Raw genomic sequence first — 26,878 nt, 5'->3', positions numbered from 1 at the left:
TGGATTACGTGTACATGTATGTCTAGTTTGTCCAGTTATAGGATTTGTCGGATGAAATGACCCATTTGTGATGATCTCCCTTGACTTTAAATTGTTCATCAACTTTTTTATTTCATTTATTGCCTGCTACTCTATGTCGATGTACTATCACCAAAAGAATCTTACCCCTAACATCTAACTGTAGCAGCTATGTTTCATAGCTTATCGCCCTTTTTATTATTTACCCTGAAATTGGTAACATGTCAATTGAACAGGGTCAGCTTAATTACTGTTATCACAATGAGAAGTTTTGTGAAAGAGATTGACCATTTTGATGGTTTTCAGAAAAATACATTGTCGGTGGGTATTTATGAAGCTCTCTATCAGGTATCCTGTATCTACACCATGAAGCACACCTCATTAAATTAGCTTCATAGAAACAATTTCCAAGACTCATGTACAGTTCTGGCCATTAATAACATTCCTTTTTCGCATGCCACATCAGTGCACCCAGAGGTGAATCCAGGAGTCTCAGATAGATCAAGTGTATTTTACGTCTATTGCTCAAAATTATTCGTCAATTTCAAAGAATTTAATGAGGGATAATAAGGGATGGGAGCCTTGCTTAAGCTGCACTCCCCTGGATCCACCCCTGGTAGGTTTCATTCACCCCCCAATCAAGAATCTCATCAAACCAACTTTCATGTCAAGTGGGATCGCAAAAAATGTCAGTGAGTGTTGCATTTGTCAAGGAAGTTTCATATGGACAGTTGGTTTGAATCAGGAGTATGTCATTACAGCACAGGATGGAAAAGAGGTTGTAAAGTCCAGTGTCTGGTGGTGTTATTGGAGAGGTCCAGATTTTGTTATGAAAACAAGAATGAGTTGAATTTTGACGCAAGATATCACGTTGCATGTTTTCATAAATGCAATGTAACAGTTTGTGTTATGTCTGGTATGCAAAGAAACAATAATACAAAACAATTGACTTGACCTGATGACATCAACTAGAGAAAAAAAATCACCCATTCTCTGAATAAAATCTGAACCTCTCTATCAAAAGGCTAGAGTCATCGTGTACGTTTGTTGCATTATAGATATTGAGCACACCACTCGGAATGTCACTAGCAAGACTACTGGTAGCCAACAGTTACACCAGCTAAATTAAAAACAAAATATTTGAATTTGCAGATGGTGATCATACAAGTATCCAGATATTGCCTTCAATTTTTACAAAAACATGATTACAGTTGCCTTTAACGGAGAAAAAAAGGGACAGAACTGTACACAATATTGTCATGTTTTACACTGATGTTCCTGAGATTGCAATATTGTGAGGAAAGATAGTTGTAAAAATAATATTTCGGCAGCTTGAAATATAATTTCAAATTTGATACCAAAGTAGAATGTCATGACAGTATTCCGAGACCTGTATTTTATAGTAGAGTTAAATCTCTGGGCATGAAGGAGCAACTTTCATAATTCTAAAATGTATATGTAACCTTTGGGTCAGCCAACTAATACCCTTTTGCATGATACCAGCCTCCTCTAAAAAAATTCCTTGTTGGTCTTAAATTCGCACAAAATTGTGTGGAATATTTAAAAAAGTTAGAAGGGGCAATGCAAATGACTCTGCTCGTCACGAAATGGAAGTATTTTGAACATTTTTGCGACTATATACAAAGCCCACAGGTGGCACTGTAAGCAAGTCACCATCGTTTGAAGTCAAGCACTGGATTGAGAGGATAGGACCCGAAACAACACCAGACAGTTACTGGACTAAACAATAGAGGGTGTTACAGGACAGACTCACAGTTGCCGTACCATGCTTCACATGCTGTTGGTGAATTATCAATTTATCGAGGTTGTATGCTTTGTTAAAACTTGACTAGTTCCCAATTTTGTCACTAGGGTAAAGATAACGATTGGGTGATAACCAGAACTTTTACTCCCAAAGCTGTGACAGGGGGAGCGGTTTACCACTCTTTTAACAAGTAGACATATGTCACGACCTCCATAGGAACCAAAATGATGTAAAAATATGAATCAGCGGGAAAATACAGCTTTTACAGGCGTTAGATTAATTTGATGTAAGACATTGGCTCCTCATCATTTGCAATCACTGCACAGCCCGCAGTCAAATCAGACCCTTACAAAACGAACTGTTCATTTTAAAGATCTGCCCCAAAGGCCCTCAACATTTGTACTTAGTGTATATTCTGGTGGCTCTGGTAAATAGAAATAAAAACTACCAATGAACAGTCACCAGACATGTAAACGTGATGAAATATACACTGCTGAGTATATCTATTCTAGGTATGCAACAATTCTTGAAATTTGAATTCTGTGTGTTTACAAAAGTCAAAAATCTCAAATTCCATTTCAAACTTTGAATAAACAGCATAGGCCTTTAACCTTTTTACCCAAACGCAGAAAGATGGGAACCAGTCTATTATAAATTTAAAAACATGATAACTTTATTTACACTCCATACTGTACTTTAATCAAAACCAGAACCAGTTGTAAAAATATACCACAATGCAAAAAATATTCAAACATTTGCAGTTCAAAAAATGTGCAATCAATTCAAAAATGGAGAGAGAAAAAACTGTATAAAATATTGGTAACCAGTTGCGTTCACAAGAAATTTCATCCAACATAAGTTTACAAGTACCACTTTTAGATAAGAAAGAAGTGTGAAACGATTGGAAAGAAATATCAATCTGATTAACACATTCCTTGGAAACCTCACTAGCAGTGCCAGATTGGATGCAGCATTCATCTGCCTATACCAATAGATCTGCTTTGAGCAGTACTCTCTGTGTGATCAGACATTCTATCATAACATTTCCTTGTTCACCAAAGAAAAAGATAACACATAAAATCAAAAATCAAAATATCAATTCCTAAACTCTTTACTTACTTGCCCTCCTCGACATCACCTTCTCGCGACTTGCTCGTGTGCCCCTTGCCACAGAACTGCACGCAAATGTGATGCAGGATGCCGCACTCGTGCAAGAAGTAGCAGGACACGTCGATGATGATGAGGAAGATGAAGAAGACGGCGATGACGATGCCAACGATTGCGCCAGTTGAGAGGGCGCCACCGCGACCAGTTGATTCCTCTGCATCACCTGAAGGGAAAAGACGGAGAGGGCTTTGAATGGATGTTAACCTCATCTGGTGATATTTTGATTTGAGACCTGTTAATCTTGAATGCCAACACAAACATGCGAATTAGTCTTCTAGCTGTGCCATATATGCGTTCTTGCTAGGACATTTACAAGTCAAGTGTTGCACGATCAAAACCCCTATTTCGGTTACATTTGATATGAGTGATATCAAAAGCTTCCGATTCCGAAATGTATAGCAATTGCTCTTTTTGAACTTATCAAAAAATTTATACTTTTTCAAAACATAATTTATCCAATAAAAATGTCAGCGAAATATTTTCTGATTGGAAAAACCTGGAGAAATTTGGTAATCCGCCAAAATATAAATTGTGAAATCTTTGTTTCAGGAAGGTGAAATGCAGAAATAAAGAGAACTGGCGGTTTACAGTATACAAGAAATGAGATGAAGAAAAAAAAGAACAAAGTCATCAATGCATGAGAGAGAAAAGTGATGTCCATCAGCTGATGGGCCCAAGTACCCGCAAACAGGCAATTTAAATTGCTGCAATTTAGATCACACATTTGCGCAGCACTTAAGAAACTTCCTTCCTTCTTTCTCTGAAGCACTGCAGGGTCTTACCATCTTATGGGTCCCAGGGAAGTGAAGCTGATGAAATATTTTTTAATGGGATGCGGCAAAGTGTCTCACGATCTTTAATCATCATGGACTAATGATAGTTTTATAAGACATAAATACATTTTACATGAAGCAACACTGAGTTTATGATAACCTTACCTATTTCATAAAGAAGTATTTCATTACCTTCCAATCTCTACTGTCACATAAAAAAAGCTGTAGTTCCAAACTCATATCATGTTCAATATGACATTCATACGTACATACATACCCCATTACTATAGCACCCTTTTAAAGCCTGTGCTTCTTCAAAGGCACTTTATTTTACCACACGGCATTCTTTATTGCAACACCATGCAATGATTTCCGCTGCATTGAGCAATTAGTATTTCCAGGGGGAAGAATAGCAGCAAAATTGGTGATTTTGTTATATTTCTTGGTCAAAATCACGAAATCTCCTCATGGGCTTTTTTTGCAGGGCGAGAGGGACATGTCCCCCTTTCCCCCTCTGGAAAAAGACTGGCGATAAAAAGATTGCTTGTTTGCAGGTAAAATTGCCTGTCATAGCAATATGTGCTACAACCAAAAGGATTTATATTTATAGTATTTCATGTCAATCATATTAATTCTGATCTTGACGAAAGTAGCAAAATGATCCCTGCAGACTAGTGATTTATGTAGCATGCAATGTTGGCTGTCATACAAATTGCCTGTCTGTAGTGCACTTTTGCGCTATCATATCCCACTGTGTACAATGCATCATTGTTATAAGTGTACCTATCACCAGCAAAACTAGCCATGTTGTAAAGGTTACTTGCACCATATTTTTAAATGTTGAATAATGAATCATTTAATAACGGTTCATTATTCAAAATTTTTTTCCTTTCTGGATTTATCACTCAACGCAATATGGCTGTAGACGATTGGTACAGCCTAGCCTATATGGCAAGGTTCAAGGTTCTGTCCACATCTTTCTTATACGTTTCCAAGGCCGACGATCATGTTGCAACAGTGATTTGATCTGGGTTGCTGTTTTTGACAAGAGTTCTTCTCTTTCCAATATCATGGAATTAGATCCCCACCTGGCATCCACCTATGTGTTTGGCACTACGTTATTCTTGACTTCATTCCACCCTGTGGATCGTACCACAGAAAAAGACATCTACAGAATACACACTGGAGAATCAAAGTATCTCGCTGAAATGATCTCACCGATAGCTGTGGTTGTGTGCTACCTGTCTTGTATAAACCACTCCAACTTCTCTTCTGTACCGACTGTGGTCCATCTGCCCAAAATAAAGTCCTCCAAGTTCTGATTGATCAGTGACTTGCCATAAATAATCTTGTACGCCATTGTATATATATTTATATGTAATTACAAATAAAAAAGATTACAATTTACATTGACGGGATACAAAAATTTTGCAAACAGAACTGGCGAAAAACTACGTTGATCATGAAGCAATATTTACAGCAAAATCACCACAAAGTACTGAGTTTCCACCTTGAAGCTGGGTTATTCCAGTGACAAAAGGTATTGCCCATTTTTGTTTATGGCCATCACAAATTTACACAATAACAGTCATCCTCACATAGGGTTGCACTATCTAAAGAAGTGGGTAGTGTATAAATTTTGTTCCTCGATACCTTTGAATCATAACATTTTTACAATTCTAGATTCTTGAAAGAATGTGCACTCCCTATAGTATGACCAAGGTGACCCTTGACATACACAACATTATATACAGGTCAAGGACACACAGTAAAAATTGAATGCAGGTCAATCTGTTCTGAAAGGACTTGCATACTACTCGCACATTTGTACACTAACCAGGAATCTGCTGAATCCATCAAGATTGCTTCATTTTTTGTAAGTCTGGTTTCATAAAATATGAGTTCATAAAAGCCCGCTTCTTTTCTAATGTTTGTTGTGTCCATATTGATTCTTCCTGTCTTTTCTCAACAAAACTGATAGAGAACAAATTAAATGTAGGTCAATCTGTTCTGAAGTAACCTGCATACTACTCGCACGGTTGTACACAAACTAGGAATATTTGAATTCATCAAGATTGCTTCATTTTTTGTAAGTCTTGTTTCAAACAATTTGAGTTTATGAAACCCCGATTTTTTTATATTGTTTGTTGTGTCCGAATTGATTCTTCCTGTCTTTCTCAACAAAACTGACAGAGGCAAACGTAGCAGAAGTGCAAAAGAATTGCTGGAGAATGTCAACTCACTATAGTATGACCAAAGTGACCCTATACATACATAACATCATATACAGGTCAAGATCACACAGAAAATTGAATGTAGGTCAATCTGTTCTGAAGTAACCTGCATACTACTCGCACGGTTGTACACTAACTAGGAATATTTGAATTAATCAAGATTGCTTCATTTTTTGAAAGTCTTGTTTCAAACAATTTGAGTTTATAAAACCCCTATTTTTTTGTTTTGTTTGTTGATTCTGAAATGATTCTTCCTGTCATTTTTCAACAAAACTGACAGAGGCAATTGTAGTAAAAATGCAAAATATTGCTGGAGAACCCTGACAAAATGGAAACTCAATAATTTGTGACTAAGTCGGATCTAGCCTCAGCAAGTATAGAGTGCATAAAGAAAATAACATCACACGATGATTACTTATCTAACTTTGGCAGAGCAACATTTCCTAACAGTTACACAAATGGCTTCAGCAACGTTGAACCCCATACCCCGGTACCGGGCCTATTTTTGAAGTTGTCTATTTTTTTCTGTGCCTGTAATGTTATGCCTATATTGTAAGTTGTCAGTTTCAGGGCCGATGCACAACAGATTGTTTCCTCTGGTACTGCATTAGGCTCATTTCTATCTTAAGAGATCAATTCTCATGATCTGTATGGAAATTGTCCCAATCCAGGTTAAATCTAGCCATAATGAGAAGTACTACCAGAAAAACGATTATATTTTAGAATATACTGTATCTCATTGTGTTATTCATATTTAACTTTGTGTTCATATGGTGACTAGAGTATCAATCTTAAACCTCTGGTGAAATTAGGGGTCACAAAATAGGCACCAAAATAAAAAAAATAGCCACTTTGCAAAATAGGCTTGGTAGATATGCCCACTCCATCAAACAGTAATTTGAAAAATTCAAATTCCCACATGATATTAATATTTCTATACACTGAGGGAATCAACATTGAGTCATTACCATAATCGCATACATTAACATTGAATATGACCATCATTTAATCCTGAATCAATTATCATGAATGCAATGATAAGATGTGAAGATCTAACGAAGATATTGTTGTTTTGGATGTTAACCTTTAACCATCAACTTACTTAAACAACTTATTCGGTCGACAAATTGACTAGCTCAGATACATATGGATAGATGACAGCACTAACTGGTCCACCTATGTTTTTTATTTGCTTGTCGTCTCATCTTAATGCAACTTCACTGAAGCAACTTTCTCAAGAATGTGGTTGCACCATACCACAAAGTGGTCATTTTTAGTACACGTTTGATTTTTTTTTTTAATCGAAATGGTGCTGCTTCAATATCTTAGTGTAAGAATGTCTTACATCACTCTGCGATAGCACATCAACTGCTTGTAAAAACAATCTGACACAAAAAAAACACCGGAGACAAATTTTGAATGCAGTTTCCAAGCACATATCTGGATATATATCGAATTAGATAATTCTCGTATTTCCATGACATTGGAAATTTGCGAAGAAAAAAGTTTTAATGACACAATAGCATTTCCACCAACAACAGTGAGGGAAGCACAAAATCTTCTTTTAACATTTTATCCTCATCTCAAGGATGAGATAAAAAATATTGTCAAAATTGGAAGGAATGCACGAAAACTGCATTGAATAGAATTTTTTTTTTCTTATTGAGACAATTCTGGGGTTTTTTTTCATGAATGGTAATTTGTTTATGTTGTTGACCCTGTCCTTCTACCAATAAGTTATCACCATAATATCATAGCTTTACATGTCATTAAGCTTTCAAATTTGCAACTATACAGATATGAATTATGATTGAAGAAACAGATGGCAATATAAAATTTACGATGTTACAACACCACTGGGTGCAATATAAATTTAACCCAACAAGAACTGACGGAAATCTTAATTTCTTTCACAGGCAAAAAGGACAAATGGACCAAATAATGGTGATCATTTGAAGAATCATTGAATCTAGGGATCACCATAAAATCACTTGCCTGCCAAAATGTCATCCTTTTCAAACTTCTGGCATCATTGAGATGAAGTGTTGATGCCTTTTATCTTTTTTTCTCCTCATTAAGATGGGTTACGAGGGACGCACAAATGTTTTTTTATGGCATTCAGCAATTTTGAGATGACCCCTACAGCTGCCCCGCCAGTTATGTTAAATTTCTCACAATCAAGATCTCCGCAGTCCAAGATAAAAATGGGTTAGTTTGATTTATCATATTTTACAAGTTATTTATATATGAGTCTGATTGATTATTAATGATGTAAGGACCTAACACTTGCCCCTGAATGTTCAATGAAAAATATTTTAAAAATAAAGATATAACAATAATATCAATTGAAGGGAACACTGGCCTGGCGTAATTTTTACCTAGTAATTGCTTGCAAAACAAATCTTGAATCACCTGTAAGTCGATCTTAACTAAGAATCTTTATTGTTATTTTTTAATTGTTGCCATCTAGGAATGATATGATCAACTGTATATCTTCATTAGGCTCTCAGCTTTCGGTTGACTGCTTATTTTATGGTTTGGGGTTTCAGATTTGTTTTTAAAAGAGGGGCTTTGGGGAGGGCGTGAAACTGCTGTGAAAGAAGAAAAAAAGTTTAAAAAAAGTTTTTCCACTTGTTTCTGCAGAGGATTATCATTATGTCACTGTGCTTAATGACCAGTATAATGGACAAACTGTTGATGTCATGTCTTAAATGTTTTAAAATTTTTGAATAACACTTATGGTAATCATTATTTACAATAATTATGTGAATAATTATCCTAGTTAGCCCACGTTTCATCGGTAACTAATGAAATTGCAAACATTTTAATCTGAGAAATGAAGATAAACTAAAGGTCAACTGCTAAGAAGTTAGAGCCGTTCTTTTAACCACCAACAAGTTTGAGCCTTCCTTTTTTTCTTTGCCTTGTTTTGGTCCAGCCTTCAAAGTGTTAACCGATGCCTCCTCTCCCTATTGGAAGGTTCAGATCCATAGTCAGACATCTGCCCTACACAGCAGCTTCAATCGACTATACAGATAAGCTCACACCAGGCCAGAGCCACTTTAAGGTGCCTGGTCACGACATCGAAGGGCATAACAAATTCAGCGGCATATTTAAATGTTCAACATCTGTACAAGTAACAAATAGTAGCAAGCAAGATTATTTTGATGTGTATGCTATTTATAGTATAGAGGTAATTTTTAGTGTAGAGTGCCTTGCACGAGGAAGCTATCTTAAAGTCTCAAAAATCAAATTCATCCAAACGTTAAAAAGTTTTTATCAGACAAAAAAATTTTAATTTTTCAAATTTCGTTTAATTTGATTATTCTTTTTGTCTACTTAACCATGTGTCCAAGGATTTTAAATATATACATTCCTTCAGTAGAGACCTCTAACAGATTAGTGGCATTGTAGAATTTTCTTTAACTCACCTTTACCTTTGATACCCTGAAATGTTTAAAATGTGAGCGCGACTCAAACAATCTTTCACAAATCTGAGTCATAGCTAACACCTTTTGGGACAAAGTGGCCATTCCAACCAAGCTTTTACCAAAAACGTTTTGAAATTGCATGGCTTACTCAAAAGCGATTAAGCGATTCCACTCCACAAGTTGCCGGCCCACCTCAGGATTGCAGAGAATGCTGGCCAAATTAAGGATAGCGTAGAACGATGGTCCATCTCAGGAAAGCAGAGAATGTCCATCCCTTTTAGCAGCTTCTGAAAATATGGCTCTTTACGAAACACTTTCAGGGTCCGCGCATTGACCACATGGCCACTTTGAATGCGCGAGGGATAAATTTTTATATTTTGTTTATGATGTTAGCCAATAAAATAGCTTTGTTTTCCAAGGCACTGAAGACTAATTGTTGACAACAGCTTTTAGTGAGATTTAAGTACAATATAGCTATGCACACGAGATTTGTATCCACATTTAACACGGCTTGATCAAGCTTTGGACAGTTAATCACAGAGAACCATCAGTTGTAGAGGAAATAGTAACCATAATTGGCTGCCTTTATTTTGTAATCTCACTGCAAATGGATGTTCCACAAGGAATAGTAGAGGGCCAATGTCATAATCTATTTAGAAAGACTACTGGCCAAATAGTATCCTTTAATTTCTAAAAAGATTGTCAAGCTGAACAATATCATACTTATGAGGATGATTAAAGATCATGGTATTCTTGATGTCATCACCGTCATCATTGTCAACACTTGGAGCATTACGTGATTTTGACGGAGGTGGTGATGAAATAACTTTAATCTTCGACGATGCACTAATTTGTTCAGTTTTGCATTGTTTAAACACTCCGGCAATAATTGACACACACTCAAACTGCTATAAGCACAAAAGCCTAAAGCAAATGCAATTACAATGATTCCAACACTCTGGTTTCCTCCTACATTATGAAGTTTTCCTTGTTTCCACATTGGAGGCCTAAATTACAACTACTTCTCCTATGTTCCTCTACATCTGAAGTTCCCTGTGCTAAAATAAGCTCAGCCACGCTCTATACCCGTGGGCAATTCAAGACAGAAAAGATATTAACACTCAGCTATGCGTTAAATTGCCGAATATTCGAATATATTATTATCATACATTAAGAGACAACAGGGCATCAAAATGCTCCACAGTATCCACAGAAAAAGTATCAACGACAGTTTTTGCTTCTGTAATCCCGCAAATGAATCTTAAGTTTAGACAGAAATGACACTTTTATTAGTCTAATGTACACCGGCTACACAGGGTGTCCCAATAAAACCTGATCGTTTCGATCCCGTTACAACATGAATCGATGTTGGCACCTTAGGCTATGTTAACTAGAGTTCATGCTGTCACTTGTCACTCGGCACAAGTCACGTGTATATTTATAAACTGACACGGGTTTAAAAACATGACATGGAACACCATCAGGGTGAAAATTGACTTTGTGAATCCAATATCATCCGCTCTTTGTAACTGACTTGTTCATTCTTAAAGTGAACGTTTCAAGTGACAACACCAACTCTATGTTAACCAAGTATTATACACCATAAACAAGATATACCGACATCTGATAAAGAATGATGTTCTGGATGGCTAACCCTCTTAAGATCACAATTGCTACCTCTCCCCAGGAACATTTCATCTTGGTGACAAGACTTCCATGATTTCCAAACATGTGGGGACTCCCTGAACTTGTTCCCAAAGACCAATGACTGAAGCCATTACAATAATAAAATACACCTGGAGATGAGGTTTATAAGATGACGAGGTCATTAATCTCATTTGCATAAACCTCCCATGAGCCTTTTGCAACAGATTATTCTAAAAGTTTCAAACTGGTTCATAAAGAACCCTCTACACAGATCTCCCAATCATCAATCTCAATCCAACTGGTGCCAGGTTTGTAACCAACCTTGGCAATGGGTAGTCATTGTCATGGTAACCGTAACCATAGTAATGGTTTAACTTGAAAATAAACATGACCACCGGCAAGAACCATGAATCCTGAGGTATAAACTGCATCCCTTGTCCTAATCTAGCAGGGCTACAAATTTTAAGAAAGGTACATTTTGTCCAAAAATCAATCACGGCAGCAACTGAACCACCAGAAAGTATTCATCGAGACCATTCCAATGAATAGTCATGTCAATATAGGTTTTGACACCTTTTTAACTTTTTGGTGGCACTTTTTGTCCCCTCACATAGCAAGAGGGTACCTATCTGCATTTATAGAAATGAAACTCCAAATTCTTTCTTGATCTGCCGCCCTCCTAACATCAGACTTACTCAACACAGCATTTAGTTCATGGCCAAACCTTCTCATCTCATAAAAAAAACATTTAAATCTACTCTCTAAACTGGAATGGACTCAACTAAATCACTTACAGGGAACAGCCATTTCATAAGTTAAGGGTAGTAAGACCACTTTGGCAGTCTTTAATGAGATAATAAATGCAGTTTGGTGAAATTGCTTGTTTTGCTAAATGCTAAAGATGACATCAAATCAATGATAAATGTCCGAGAAGAATCCACTTGGTGCAAAGTTTAAAATCTACAATACTTTTATGTTTTTTAAGCAAATGGATGCCTTTTTCAGAAATTATTCATATTAATGATTATTTAGTCATCTGACTAAAGGTCATGGTCACGGTCATGGTCACAAGAGGCATTTGGCAATTGATGAGGTGGGCTCTTATCCTAAGCGCCAATATCGGAAAACACAAACGAAACAAAATCGTACAATAAAATTGTATAAAACGAACACATATATATGATTATTTGAACAGAATGCTTTCGAAACTTAAAACCAAAAACAACTGACCCTGGCACTATTTTCAATTCTGCCTAATAGAGCCAGCCCTCAATGGCTCACACAAAATTATATAACACTACCTTACATAACGTGTCCGATAACTGATTGTACTCAAACCAGTTCATCCACACTTGTCACTTGCATGTTCCATTTCTTCCATTTCAGCATATTTCAGCGAATAGCTAACTTCAAACAAAGAAGAACCAACTTTCTCTCATAGAAAATCTGGTCGGTCTGCACAGTCTGCCATCTTTTTGCAAAAAACGAGAACATACAGGACGAATTCACTGTCTTGGTTACAACAGCTCAGCACCACAAGCGCTAGTTGTGACGTCACATGGTAAGATAACACTCTGGCACCAACTCTTTCAGGTGCGGGGCTAGTTATACAACACGCTAATGGCATCGGATAACTTCCGTGATTTCCACAAAACACCCCACCACAGATGCTGCAGGTACCAAAGAACGCTATTTAAGAGAAGCCCTGTCGCTAGTTCTGTGGCCTATTAAAATTTTCCATATCAACTGGCGGAGTATTCTTACAGGTTTGATTCACAAATTATCAAAAGGTAACACAGTGAAATATCTAGGTAGTCACATTGGCCTGTAAAAGTCAAGATAGCTAATTGCTGATATATTTGGGTGAGGCTGGGCGGGGTGGGGCTGGTTAAGGGGGTGCACACTCTGACTGCAGCTGTGGTTGGGGGGATGGGGTGTGGCTTGGGACAGAATATGTCCTATCGTCAGCTTTTGTGACCTATTTAATGGATCACCCATAACCAACTTTATTCCCTGTTCGATAAAAACATCACAAAAGTAGTGGAGACACCTACTGGAGGCATATCTAACAACCACATTTATGGAATGAAAGTTGACTATAAACTTAAGGGAACAATTGAAATTACACAATATGAATTTGGATGAATTTGCTGGGCATGTTGTTTGATCCTATCATCAACTGAATATTTTTGAAGTGAACATTTCTATTCTTAGAAAGTCTTTCCTTACTGTGGTGTATGGAAAACTAGCATGCCAAAATCTCAGTCCTGGAGTAAAAATTCCATTCCATGTTACAACTTTGTTTTTCCACCTTTGTGTGCAAAAATAAAGGTATGTGATTTACTTCTGATATCAGCAGTATCATTCATAACAAATACTGGCAAATTGATCTACAAAATCTGGTAAACATATTGGTGTGTTGTTCTAACTGTGGTTTTAATATGTTGCACCAAATACCCTACTTCATTTCAATTCTGTTCTTAAAATGAATACCCTTGCTAGTGGAACTGTTCACCTTCGTCTTCTACTCATCGTGACACCAAAAAAATTACCTTTTTTAAATTTTAGTTTACTAGTGTCTTTATTGATGTTAATTAGACCTAAAAAATCTTCAAAAAGTGACGGAATTTTAGAATTAATATACAAATTATTTCCACAGGGGGTGCATGCTACCCCAAAAGATTAAAGGTTGTTATGATGGCAAATAAAAACATGTAAAACAGTGTAAATTAATAGAAAATTAATAGAAAATTAATGAAAAAGTGCAAAAAATAAACAAACACAACAGACATAAAGGAGCTGGACAACAGACAAGCTGGTTATGGGTGACGGAGGATTGACATGGTTTTATCTTATTGGTTGCCATGGTAACCTTTAATAGTTGCTATGGGAACCTACATTGGTTGTCATGGGAACTGCTTATTGTAACCATGGTGATAGAGATTCACCAATCAAAATTGCAATCTTTTATGCAATTTTTTCGACTGGTGAATATCTTGGATAAGATGTTGATAGATTGACGTCAGGCCAGCAACTAACAGGCACCAGTATCGCATTAAATGCTACTGGGCACCTGTTTGGTTAAAAAATAAAGTTCCTCACAAACTGACTTAATTAGAGGTCAAAGATGACTACCCATTTACATAAATTATATTTAACAAATTGAACATTTACACTTTCAAAAGTTTTCAACATTTCGAAAATCTTTGAAATGTTCTTTGCTGATAATTCAGAGTCAATTGTTCGTTTTTCAAGCACCACCATCTTCGATCGTGAGTATTTTCCAAGAATTTCCCCAGTCTCCGAGAGTGTCCAATTAGAGCTGTAGTTTCGAGATAATTAGCATAATTGCGACGAGGGCGGGGGATGCCAACGATTTTATACCACTCGATTTAATTGGCCAAGTTCCACCGTCAGCTGCTGAAACAGAACAAAAGGCGTTTTGAGACAATGACAGACGAGAAATCATGGGTAGTAGGTCTACAGAAAAGTGAAAATTCATGGGCTGTTGGTCTAATGAGAAAAAATGTGTCTGCTCTCAGAAATGAGGATAGATAGAGATTGGTATTACATGTCAATTTCTAGAAAGTTTGTTAAAATTCCCTATATTCTTCATGATAGTTTTCTATTTAAATATAGGTAATTTTGAAAACTTTTTTAGAAATTATGAATCCTAAATTCTTTGCAGACATTCATTTAAATGTAAACCTGGAGTTATACACTAAAGATCATATGAAAAGTCGCAAATTTATTTTACAAAATTATTTCAGGACTGACACTTATTCTACATGTATGCATCCATTTTTTTAATTACTAACAAATAATCACCAGATTAAAACTATTTCTGAAATTTTTCTTTATCGCAAACTTGTGCCAGCAGTAATAGCAAAATTTTCATTTCACTGAAACAAAAGAACAATTCATATTTTTTCAAATTTCGAAAAAGTCTAAACTGGACAGGACTAAATTTTAACAACACTCAGGAACGCACTGAAGCAGTCACTGACAATACCAAGAATTTCACCATGCTATAAGGCCGACTGATCACAGCTTCGTACAAATTAGCGTGAACGGGTGTGAGTACTTTTTTCCACAAGCCTCCAGGTTTACAAAATCTGTGAAGAATTGAATTGGTCCCAAACTGTAGAGTGCAAAAATGTACCTGCCGGTAAAAAATGTGTAAATCGACATTAAAAAATGAAATTGTTAAAGAAATTTCAACACGAGATATTCCAAATACACTGCAGCATGTTTGTATGTGGCTGGAAAGTAAGTTCTGAGAAGTATTTTAGCACAACACGCAGGGATTTTTCACACACATGCCAAAAAAATCCAAATACAAACATCCATTAGATTTTCAATTCTGTCCTTTTTTGATTGACTGTTACCAATTAGCCACTTGATTTTTGCATTTGATTGACTGATTGATTGATTGATTCAAGGATTCAAGTAATATCCAATTATTCAATTGTTATTGAGGATACTAGTCCAAAAAAGAAGCCAAGTTCTTTTTTCCCCATTCTGAGAAAATGGGTCAAAACCACGAAACAAGCCAACTAGAAATGCATATGGACAGCCAAGTTCAAAGCCTTTTTCTAATACCATGCTGGCATCCTCAGTTGTCTAATCAAGACCACTTGGGTGGACCTAAAAGATGAAAATTGTAGATGTAGATGAAAATTCAAGGCCCCAGTCAAAGGGTTCAGATGAAATGTGAGGTCTACCAGCATGGTCTTGTTTCGACAAACAAGAACCCAAAGCAAGGTAATAATTTCAATTCTAAAATGGCTCAAAGTGAATATATATCAAACTAAAACTTACAGTCCTTGGTTGGGAATCAAGGATTGCTGCAACCAGGCTTCACATATTTTCCATTTTAACATTGATATCCTGTGGCCAAGGCCTTTCAGAATTTGTTTTAAATTCAATCAACCAATCAGCCAATCACTCTAGTATTTATTCAAATAATGATATATATCGCATCAATGTTGAGGCAGACACAGTTTCTCTCCTAACATGCCCAAAAACCCATGCAAAAAAGAAAGCAAATTAATACAAAACAGCAGGAAAATTCACTTCGTTGGAATTGCTTTGTCAATGGATGAAATTCAGGTAATATCTCATTGAGTCCAGTCATTTTGCATCCCAATAAGACCCCCCCCCCTCATTTATTGCAATATAAGTTGGACGAATAGTATTCAGATTGTTCTATTGTGTTTGTGTTCACAAAGTGCTTAGACATTGGACATAGACAGAGCCACACCAACAAACTGAACCTTACAACTTAACTTTAACTATTAAAATAAGCAACATGCAATATTGGCAGTATTTCTCCCCCTCTATCATGAATAACTTCACTATATTTGAAGGAACCAAAATTTATCAAAGAGGTTTTGGTTCCCATTTTGGTATTTTACCTCATTGACAAGTAAATCTAGTATTATGACCCATCCTTTATTGTCATGTAGTTGTTCACATGCACGGGTATATTATCAAGAGAAATACTTCAGAAATGAACATAAAATCAGATGAAATACTGCTACACAGGGAAAGAGAATTTAGCATGCACGCATACTTAACTGAAAAAGAATTGTTAGCAATGGATTTGAATTATATTTGATTTATTCAGAAAGAGAATCATTGATTTATAAAAGTTATCAATTGATAAAATGATATTAGTCTGGTGAAAAGATAATCCATCATAGGGTATTAAAATTCAGACATATAAAACCACAGTTTGCTTTAGAAGCTGGGTAAGCGTAGGGTAGTTAGCGATGTTGTCAGAGTGTTTTTTTACATTTACATGTAAACCCCACATTAATGTACAGTGTGTATGCCTAGTCCACATAGAAGGATTTCTACTGATAACAGCTTTTTGCTCAAACAATCTTATTTACATTGAGTTGTATGTCAGTTATGTCAAAGGAGCTCTTTTGTGTTTTTTGGTATCAAATAGTCTAGTTTCAGTGATCTAAGACAGGTTGATTTCTTCCTAGAAAATCTAAACAAGGGTGAAGCCGGAACATAATGTAATAACAATTAGACAAGTTGGTGTCACCAACACATTTCCATCCAAATTTGATAGGTTCAAATGGCATTGAAAGACAATGTGCATGATATCTACAATTTAACTTGAACTGAATATCCAGAAGTGATCTTAGATCAGTGAAACTAGAGTATATGTATATGAATGTGTAGATTGAGGAATACCCGACCACCAAGGATGACATGCAACATGCCTGTATTGAAGCCCAATGCAAGTTTCATTATCACTAAAGGTAATTTTTTTGAAAGCGACAAGACTGCAATGACATGGCAACCCAGAGGAAATTCCAGCCCAATAAACGTGTACCATTTTTCAGACGGATTTGTGAAGTAGACACTGATCATGAGTTACCTTTGAAGTTGTTTTAATCAATTGGTTGCTATGGTGTGTTGCTAAGAAACCAAATATACCCAACGGCAATGTAGCCAAGTAACGTCAATGGAGTTTTAATTTCCTTCTGCATCAGTTATTTTTTAGTTGCTATGTAGAAATGTGTGACTGAGAAACCTGCTATTAAAAAACTGTTGAAGTTTAGGTTTATGCATTCACACCAGTTTCTCTTTCTGGTTGCTGTGGCAACGTGTTGCTAAGTAACCTAACATTGCAACAGGTAAGCAACTAGTTGGAGTTGTTTAAGTATTTCTATCAGTTGTTTTGTTGGTGCTATGGTAAAATATTGGGAAGTATCATGTCATGACAATTAGCAACCACTTGTAGCTGCTTATGCATTTATACTGGGTTTTATTCTGGTTGCTATGGTAATGTGTTGCCAAGTAACCTCTGCAACTGCTTAGCAACCAGTCTGTTTTGCCAGAAATTAATTCTTTGCAATTGCTCATGCATTTATATTAGTGTTAATCAAGTACAGGCCAAGGTGCAAAAAGTCCACTTCATGCTAAAATGACCATGATTATCAGAACATTGCAGGTATTAAGGTAAACAGCACTGCACAGGTGAAATCAGCAAATCAAGGTGAAGATTTAAAATCTATGCGTACCTTGATAATTTAGCAGGTTGCAGTCAAAGCGGGGCAGCTGTCGGGGACAAATAGCCGAATAGCTAGGTGGCGCTAACATCATAACTTAAAATTAGGTCACAAGGAACTTTTCAACAGCTCAAAATTGAGATTTCTTATAGATTATTATCAACTCTTCAAAACGGAATGATGTAGCAAAGATCCACAGAGTCTAAATACTGAATCCAACTGGCTGAAAAAAAATATATTTCTCTCATTTGCAATGGCTACCATTACATTGCAGCATATGATTTTCTCTAAAAGAACAAGCTGGCTGGTGATAGGTAACACTTTTATCCTAGCATCAAAAATTTGAATTTCCACATAAAAAAGACACAAGCCATCAACAGGGTCAGTATCATGTACACTAAAAGAAAATGAAACATTCAAATCGACAGTTGCTATGGGAACGAACTCACAAAATGAACTATAGTTACCATCAACTATTTGTTCTTGTTATAGAAAAAACTATTTATCATTTCAACAGTTTTCATTTCAATATTGTAAAAAAATACAATAATTCAAGGAAAACACCTAACTTAAAGCTGGGAGGACAAATAAACATGTCTGGTAACCAAGGCAACACTACTGCCTAGTAACCTTATCTCTGTACAACTAGGGAAATGGACAAATAGGGAAAACTTATTTACAGTGTGAACACTAAAGAGGACATTTAAAAGCGAGGCTGAACAAAAAAGCATCGAGAGGTTTTTCTAGGTTTGTTATCAGACCACACAGGCAGTTTCGGAGCGGGCGAAAAAGCGTGAAATTTTATGACAGTTATAACTCTGCCCCTTCACCCTTTTACCAATAGGTGGCACTTAGAAGGTTCCTGTCCTTACCTAAAGGGGGCATGGTGAAGAGGCCTCCAATTAAACAACCTTGCAAGAATTTCTTTCTTCACTATTATTGTTTAAACTTCTGACTACACATGTCACAACATGCCTCAAAGGACATTAAAAGTCCTATTGTCTCAAAATCTCTCAGCTACATTGAAATTTCACTTGTCGGTCTCAAATCCCCACCAGTACCAAGGGAAAGTCAAAATGCTCTGATATCTAGCTGGAATGATAGGCCTATATCAATATGATACGGGACCAACATCTAACTGATATCGTACCGCACTTATATCCAAAACCTCAGTAGAATGCAGAGCCAAACTAGGATTCAACTAAATAATCTGTGATCTGTTTTTTCTTGCAAAGATATGTTAATTGTTAAAAATCTGTCAAATGTCGTGTACCATGCGCATGCATCTTAAACCTGGTCTGGTCAACTAACATAAATTGCAATTTTAGGCTCGCCTAGCAAATCAGCAAGCCAAAAGCTTCGAAAAACACCACAAAATATTCTCTTGAATTTTTATGGACAGGAAGGTCAGTGAAGGAGAAAGGGCAAAAGAACTTTTTTTAAATGTTTGTGACAAAGTTTACGCTCAAACTATTTTGTGTAGAACTTGTGTAGCAGTATCAATTTCAGCTACGCAATCAAGTTTGGTCAAGAAACAGTTCAATACCGACCATGACCTTTGCTGCTGGTTCAAGGTCAAACCAATGATCTTGGAATCAACCTTGACTTTTTCCACTGGTTCTAGTGAAGCACTAGGTCTAATTGAATACTCAGAAACTAAATATTTCTTTTCAGTGCCGATATAGCTCTCAGAGAACTGGAACTTATGCAACCAAATTTGCCCTTTGGGCATTTGGATAAGTCTGAACTATAATTAAATGTGTCTGATATATTTCCATAATCAGCTGATTATCATATCATGACCATGAATGAAGAACAACTTATCATTATCAACGAATTGAAATCAACAAATGTTTGAAATATCTTATTCCCTTTCACCAAACACAGACCTTCAAGTCTTTGAGTGCATTTTAATCGATAATTGAACCTACTGTTCGGAGTTGTTGGTTTTGTTTCAAGTATAGGGGGCGGTGTTGCCTTATTTGGGAGAGGCATATATGCAGCTGAAATAACAAACATGGCCGAAAACATTTAAACATGAGGTAGATGAGAGAACAGAAGAAAATGTTTGGTGCATTACGAGACAAATAACCATGCAGATTAATTAGCAATCAATCAATTAAGTAGTAATTAACTCTACAGTAATTAATCAATAACTGAATTAACCTATGGAAACGTTACTGAAAATAAGACAGGAAGTTAACAAATACGTGTTGTTGTTTTTTAATTCAAGACTTTTGCATCTGACAATGTCTGAGATTGCGGACCCAAAATGATCCCAAATACTGAAAATCAAAGTTAACATAATATACCGAACATTAAAATATTTGTTGCAACGAATGAGTGGATATAAGTTTTGTTCTTTGAACTCTCCCAGATGCCTGAGAACATTCAGAGAGTAAAGTCCATAGCTCAATGGTCTTCCATGTAATCCACAATTAGCCTTAGTCCATCTCAGTTCTGTTGCAACGATCTTATTAGGTTTAGGCCATCCTGAACCAGCTCAACCCAACCCTGCTAGCGACAAAAGTGGCGAAATAGTACGTATTTCTGCTAGAATTTGACGTAATTTCACAAATTTTCAGCCAAATTTCCCCACTTTCGGAGTAGCACTTTCTACCAAAGTCCAATAGTATCTATTTATAAACGTTTGTCAAAAAGAGTATTTCGAATAATCTTATAGTGTGCTTGTTGGAAATTGGGCAAATGTGCAAAGCTACAAACTGCAATTCTTGAATTTATGCAACTTTTGCAATAAAGGGATAGTGCTTTTTTCACCACCAATGATCCTTTCCACTAATTTTGCACTGCTTTCAATTGTTAAATTGTTGATAATGGTCCCCTTTTATAGATTAATGTTTTAGAAGTGCAGTGCATTTCATGCCCAAAATAGGTGGTGTACTGACCGAGCCTGCAAAACAAGACACGTTAGTATAAAGTGCTCCCAGGATATTTGGTGCAGGTTTACATAGAAATACCTGGTCAAGGTTTACATATAATTCACGTTGTCAATTGTCACATGTCACTTGTCACAAACATGTTTTTTTATTGACTTATGCTTGAAATTGCATGAGGCTGAAAAGTGACATTGTGAATCTTACGTCGCCAGCTGGTTGGAAATGACTTCTTTGTTTGTAAAAGTAAAGTATCACACGTGATAACGTGAATTCTACGTAAACCAATCCTAAAAGTGCTTTTTAACCCTTGATCATCATGCTCTGAGAAAAATCAAGCCTGTTGCTAGTTGTAAAGTTAATGCTTTTTAATCTTTTGCAAAAGGAGTTAACTTTGAAGATTAACATTAAAACTTGCAACACTATTAATCAAAACCCTGAACAATCCTTTGGTAGTTGGATGCAGAAGACCTTTTTTTCAGAAGTGTCCCAACAACAACTGAATGAATTCTTCTTCGGGCCAAAAGACTGGTTGGAAAAACCCTACCCAACAGAATATTTCACTTGATAAGATGTTGCTATGATGTGAATGTGGTGTGATAGTTCAAATTGTGGTTTTGTATGATGTATTAAATGTGGTGTGATAGTTTACAAGTTTCTAAAAGAACAAATGCGTGGTATTCCTCAAGTCAACAGCAGGAAATTAAAAGTCCCTGGGCAGTTACTGGCCAAGTAGACCTGCAACTGCTAGGTCGCCGGCCCCTCCACTCTAAAATACCTCGGTGTCTCCAATTATTATGTTCCCCAAATATCATTTCTAAGCGTAAATCCATTAGTCTCATTCTGAGAGCATTTTAGACTTGACATTTTAAAATAACCTTTGGGTTGAAATACCCAAAACCCTAGCGGGTGTCAGTAAAATTCTGTCAAAACTCTTTGCATACTGTTCAAGATTTTGAGCTCCACACTCGAGAGTTTTGGTATCTCGACATAGACCCTACGCCTATGGTTCAATTATGGACTATAGGCAGGAGCAGAGGGGCTTATTTGGCCATCTTCAAGTAATTAATAGTTGGGCACTGGGTCATGTCAGATTCAGCACTAAATATATTCCTCATACAAGCATAAATCATTTCGACATATTGTGAGATGTGAGAGACCCCTATTGGGGACTTCGTGTAACTATATCTTGCCTGCCTAGCGGCTGCCTATATTGTCCCTTTAAGCCAAGCCAACTGGTAACACTGTTTCACGTGAAAGTCAAGACAGCTTTTTCAGTCCCACCCCTTATTATAAGGCAAGCCACTGTCGGCTTCTTATTACTCTCTTTACTTCTTAACATGGGCCATATTTACCTTTGTGGTCCTAGGGGATGCTGTTGGCCCTGTGGGGGGAGAATTTGAGGGAGCAATTGTCCCCATCGCAAAAAACTGCCGGGAAAACTCATATCTCATTTGCCAGGTACCTGAATGAAGACGCTTCACACCCTATATCTAATAACCAGTCAGTGGATGCCCATCCGGACGAGCTACCCACACACCTCAAACCTTCTATGTTCCCTTCAGGAGGCAGATGCCTTGATCACAAGGCCATCGATATCTGCAGGATAGTCTGTGCAACATGGACATGATGGAACAGAAAACACCTAAAGGACACACCACATATATTTGTAGGTATAGGCAGATCCTTATTCAAGGTCCCATATGAAGAAAGTGTCAACTTTCAACTTTGAGTTCGGATGGACAAAAAAGGTTAAACTGGAGAAAATTCTTAAATATTGAATTTAATCAAGGCTGCCATAGGCCTGAATTTGGCTTCCTTACATACTTTGGCAATTACGAATCAGGTAAAGAACATCTTATCACCCACATTACTTTTGGGAACATATTTTAAAAGTTGCATTTAATATCCTATGTCTGGATATAAAATACCTTGGCAAAAAATATACATTAATTTAGTTCATGGTAGATCTATCAGATGACAATGACACGATTGGAAAAAACATCACACAAAACCAACAACACTGAAAACAAACACATGTTTACAGTTTCAAAAGGAACGCAACATCCAACCAACATGCGTAGTCTAAGAATACAAACAACAGTACTGGGGATAGAATCTCCTTAAAAGAACCACACAAAACACAAATTTTGTTCCATTTTGATAGTTCAAATTACGCGGGTAATTTGAGAAATTTATATTTTTTTCATCTGTTACCGATTTTTTTATGTTTACCTTGTTCAGATTCGGGATTTTTCATAGTCACTGTTAGAGTCTCATACTCAATTTCAGCTTCTTGAAACGAAAAAGAATAAAAATCCGCATATATTTTCAAAATGTCATCATATTTTCATGTGGCCATCAAGCCATCGTCAAAGGTGGTCCTAGCTGCTCTAGGCTCAAAATATCTTAATATCTGGTGCATTAAATCGTTGGAGCTATGGACAGTCAACTGCAAATCACCACTGATGAGAAGATATTCAAAAATTGTCAAGGGTCTGTGATCGGACAGCTTTGCCCCGATTTCAAAATGGCTGCCAAAATGACTACTTCTTGAACATTGCTATGGTAACATAGGTTAAAGACTCCATGCTGTACACAACATTGCGGACAGACAAAATGCCACGTAAAAAATCTACAGAAATCTAAACCTACAAGGAGAACGAAAAGTCCAAAAAACACAAAATTTCAAAAACTTTATTCAAAATTCCTTGGAAAAAGATTTGTCATGTTTCTGAGTGTCAGTATGATTGGAAACAAATAGCGGCCAAGCATTTTGAATATTTTGAAATTTAGACGTTTTTAGATCCCCTCTCGATGAAACTAATGTTCTAGTTTCGACAGGACTTCTTTAAATTCTAATCACACCGAGTTCTCAAATGGAAATCATTTCAGACGGCCAGGCATTTTTCTTTCTCTTCCAGAAATTCACCACTTTGTAATCATTATAATTTAGTTAACGACAGGTTAAAAACAGTTCAAGGACCCACATATAGGGGGCTCAGAAAATCCAGTCAATGTTCCCTATCATCATAATGTACGAATAAAAAGAACTTCAACCTACCTTGAACGGTCTTGAATAGATAGGCCTTTGGTTCCGACACTCCCAGGTCATTTTTTGCCGTTATTTTCACCTCATAGTAATTATTCGCCCGCAGATGTCTTAGATTGTAACTTTTTTTGTTCGGATTAATTTTTGCTTTGATCTCCATCCACCCTTCGCCACTGATTATTTTAGATTCGTCATTTGGATCCACTTCGACCTGAAAGATAAAGAGCGTCCTTAGGCAATGCACTTACCTACCATTGTTAAGACAATCCGGTCGAAGACAGATGTCTCTACATTTTTTCAGGGTTGTCAAAAAACTTTTTCTTATTCCATCAGAATTTTGACTCGACGATTCCTCAGGTGCAGTCTTCAGGCCTATGGTGGTTATATATGGGCTGTCATCATACTTTCCACTTTGCTTCCCGAGAGCTTACCGAGAGCTTTCAGGGTAGGTTGTGACAGTAGCTACCCTTGGTCTCATGCAAATGTGAGCTGCAGTTTGTATCATAACCTGGCATCTGCATGGTGAATCCAGGCACCTTTTGATTACCTGCCATTCTCATGGTGAACTAGACACCTTGCCATAACCTGGCATCTGCAAGGTGAATCCAGCCACCTTTCAATTACCTGCCATTCCCATGGTGAATCCAGCCATCTTTCAATTACCTGCCATTCCCATGGTGAACTAGACACCTTGCCATAACCTGGCATCTGCAAGGTGAATCCAGCCATCTTTCAATTACCTGCCATTCCCATGGTGAACTAGACACCTTGCCATAACCTGGCATCTGCAAGGTGAATCCAGCCACCTTTCAATCACCTGCCATTCCCATGGTACACTACACACCTTGCCATAACCTGGCATCTGCATGGTGAATCCAGCCACCTTTCAATTACCTGCCATTCCCATGGTAAACTAGACACCTTGCCAATACCTGGCATCTGCAAGGTGAATCCAGCCACCTTTCAATTACCTGCCATTCCCATGGTAAACTAGACACCTTGCCATAACCTGGCATCTGCAAGGTGAATCCAGCCACCTTTCAATTACCTGCCATTCCCATGGTGAACTAGACACCTTGCCATAACCTGGCATCTGCATGGTGAATCCAGGCACCTTTCAATCACCTGCCACTCCCATGGTGAACTGGACACCTTGCCATAACCTGGCATCTGCAAGGTGAATCCAGCCACCTTTCAATCACCTGCCATTCCCATGGTGAACTGGACACCTTGCCATAACCTGGCATCTGCAGGGTGAATCCCAGCCACCTTTCAATCACCTGCCATTCCCATGGTGAACCAGACACCTTGCCATAACCTGGCATCTGCAAGGTGAATCCAGCCACCTTTCAATTACCTGCCATTCCCATGGTAAACTGGACACCTTGCCATAACCTGGCATCTGCAAGGTGAATCCAGTCACTTTTCAATCACCTGCCATTCCCATGGTGAACTAGACACCTTGCCATAACCTGGCATCTGCATGGTGAATCCAGCCACCTCTCAATCACCTGCCATTACCATGGTGAGCTGGGCACTTTTCCATTATCTGGCATTCACATGGTGAACTGGACACCTTTCCATTATCTGGCATTCACATGGTGAACTAGAAACCTTTCCATTATCTGGCATTCACATGGTGAACTAGAAACCTTTCCATTATCTGGTATTCACATGGTGAACCAGACACCTTTCCATTACATGGCATTCACATAGTGAACTAGACACCCTACAGGGTGACACAAAATCCATTACTTACCACTCTGTAACTTATCTTGTATAGCTGGATCGGCTGGCCACCGTTGTCTGGTTTTTCCCATTTTATTTTATATACATTAGGTTGTTCGCTAATGTTCCTTGAAATGATTACAACTGGATAGGGGGCGCCTGAAAAAGACAAAAAATTACTCTGAAAGGGGTACGCCGTTCGCAATCATTGGTGGTCCAGGAAAATAGAAGTGCAGTTATACACAATGCTGTAGTGCAGTTATTGTGCATACAAATTTGCTGAAACTTGGTTTTCACAGTACATGTATTTGTATATCTGTCTTAACAACAGCAATGCTGAAATAAATATGCCAATTGCAGAAAAGTGTCTCGCCCCAGGTCACGATCAGTAAGATATGTACTTACGCATGTTGTCTGTTGTGTGGTTGATCTTGATGCCCTCGGCGCTGGATCCCACGGCGTTGTACGACGTTATCCTGAACTGATACTTGGTGTTTGACTCCAGGTTGAAAACCTTGATCGTTTTGTCTAAAATACAATTGTTAGAAACAATTTAGAAACATGTTACTCAAAATTGAGAGGCAGCCGATCTCTGACAGTGAAAAACTGATTCTGTCACGTGATATAGTCACAACATTAGCTTGGTCCAAATATACTATAGATGGAAACACTTTTTGTTGATTTAAATACAAGTAAGCACCCAGCATTACTATCCACTGCTTTAACCTGCCCTGAGCGTAGGCTGAAAAATGGCTTCCGCAGCGAAAAGGCCAACTTTACACTATCATCAACTTACTGATAGCGTAGTCATATTTAGCTGTGTAGTCGCCCGCTGTGCCATCATCTTTCTTCAACTCGACAAAATAGCCGATCAAATCTATCTGTCCCGGTTCGTTTGGTCCCTCTGCTTTGAATGTTATCGTGGTCGGCGTGTGGCGGATGATTGTGACTCGGTCAGGCTTCTTCGGGGTGACTGCTTCTTTGACCATGATGTCATGCGTGTCATCGCCGATGTCATTTGTGGCGATACAGGTGTATTTACCAAAGATCCAGGCAATGTTGGCACTCGTTTCACCTTTTGGAATTTTAATCTGAAATGGATACAGAAGAGGGATGTTATTCTATGGAACCTCACAAA

The 26,878-nt window shown here is 37.4% G+C and overlaps 1 protein-coding gene across 7 annotated transcripts in view; it reads right to left on the bottom strand.

Moving 5' to 3' along the window:
• Positions 1 to 26,878, bottom strand: part of LOC135502393 (neural cell adhesion molecule 2-like) — a 122,049-nt gene that overhangs the window by 13,942 nt on the left and 81,229 nt on the right. For 4 of the 7 annotated variants that reach the window (XM_064795189.1, XM_064795191.1, XM_064795190.1 and 1 more), the window contains exons 11-15: positions 26,537 to 26,831; positions 26,146 to 26,268; positions 25,772 to 25,899; positions 24,025 to 24,223; positions 2,903 to 3,113 (exon numbers count right to left, since the gene is read on the bottom strand). In XM_064795189.1, coding sequence (XP_064651259.1) covers positions 2,903 to 3,113; positions 24,025 to 24,223; positions 25,772 to 25,899; positions 26,146 to 26,268; positions 26,537 to 26,831 — 956 coding nt within the window. Of the gene's footprint in view, positions 1 to 2,902; positions 3,114 to 5,672; positions 14,456 to 19,997; positions 20,070 to 24,024; positions 24,224 to 25,771; positions 25,900 to 26,145; positions 26,269 to 26,536; positions 26,832 to 26,878 lie in introns of those variants that run through there. The other 3 variants (XM_064795193.1, XM_064795195.1, XM_064795196.1) reach the window with 3 other exon arrangements.

The sequence above is a fragment of the Lineus longissimus genome, chromosome 18 (genome assembly GCF_910592395.1).
Source record: "Lineus longissimus chromosome 18, tnLinLong1.2, whole genome shotgun sequence".
In the NCBI taxonomy this organism is placed as follows: Eukaryota; Metazoa; Nemertea; class Pilidiophora; order Heteronemertea; family Lineidae; genus Lineus; species Lineus longissimus.
Note: the sequence above shows the minus strand (reverse complement) of the source record. Positions and strands in the feature narration are given on the sequence as shown.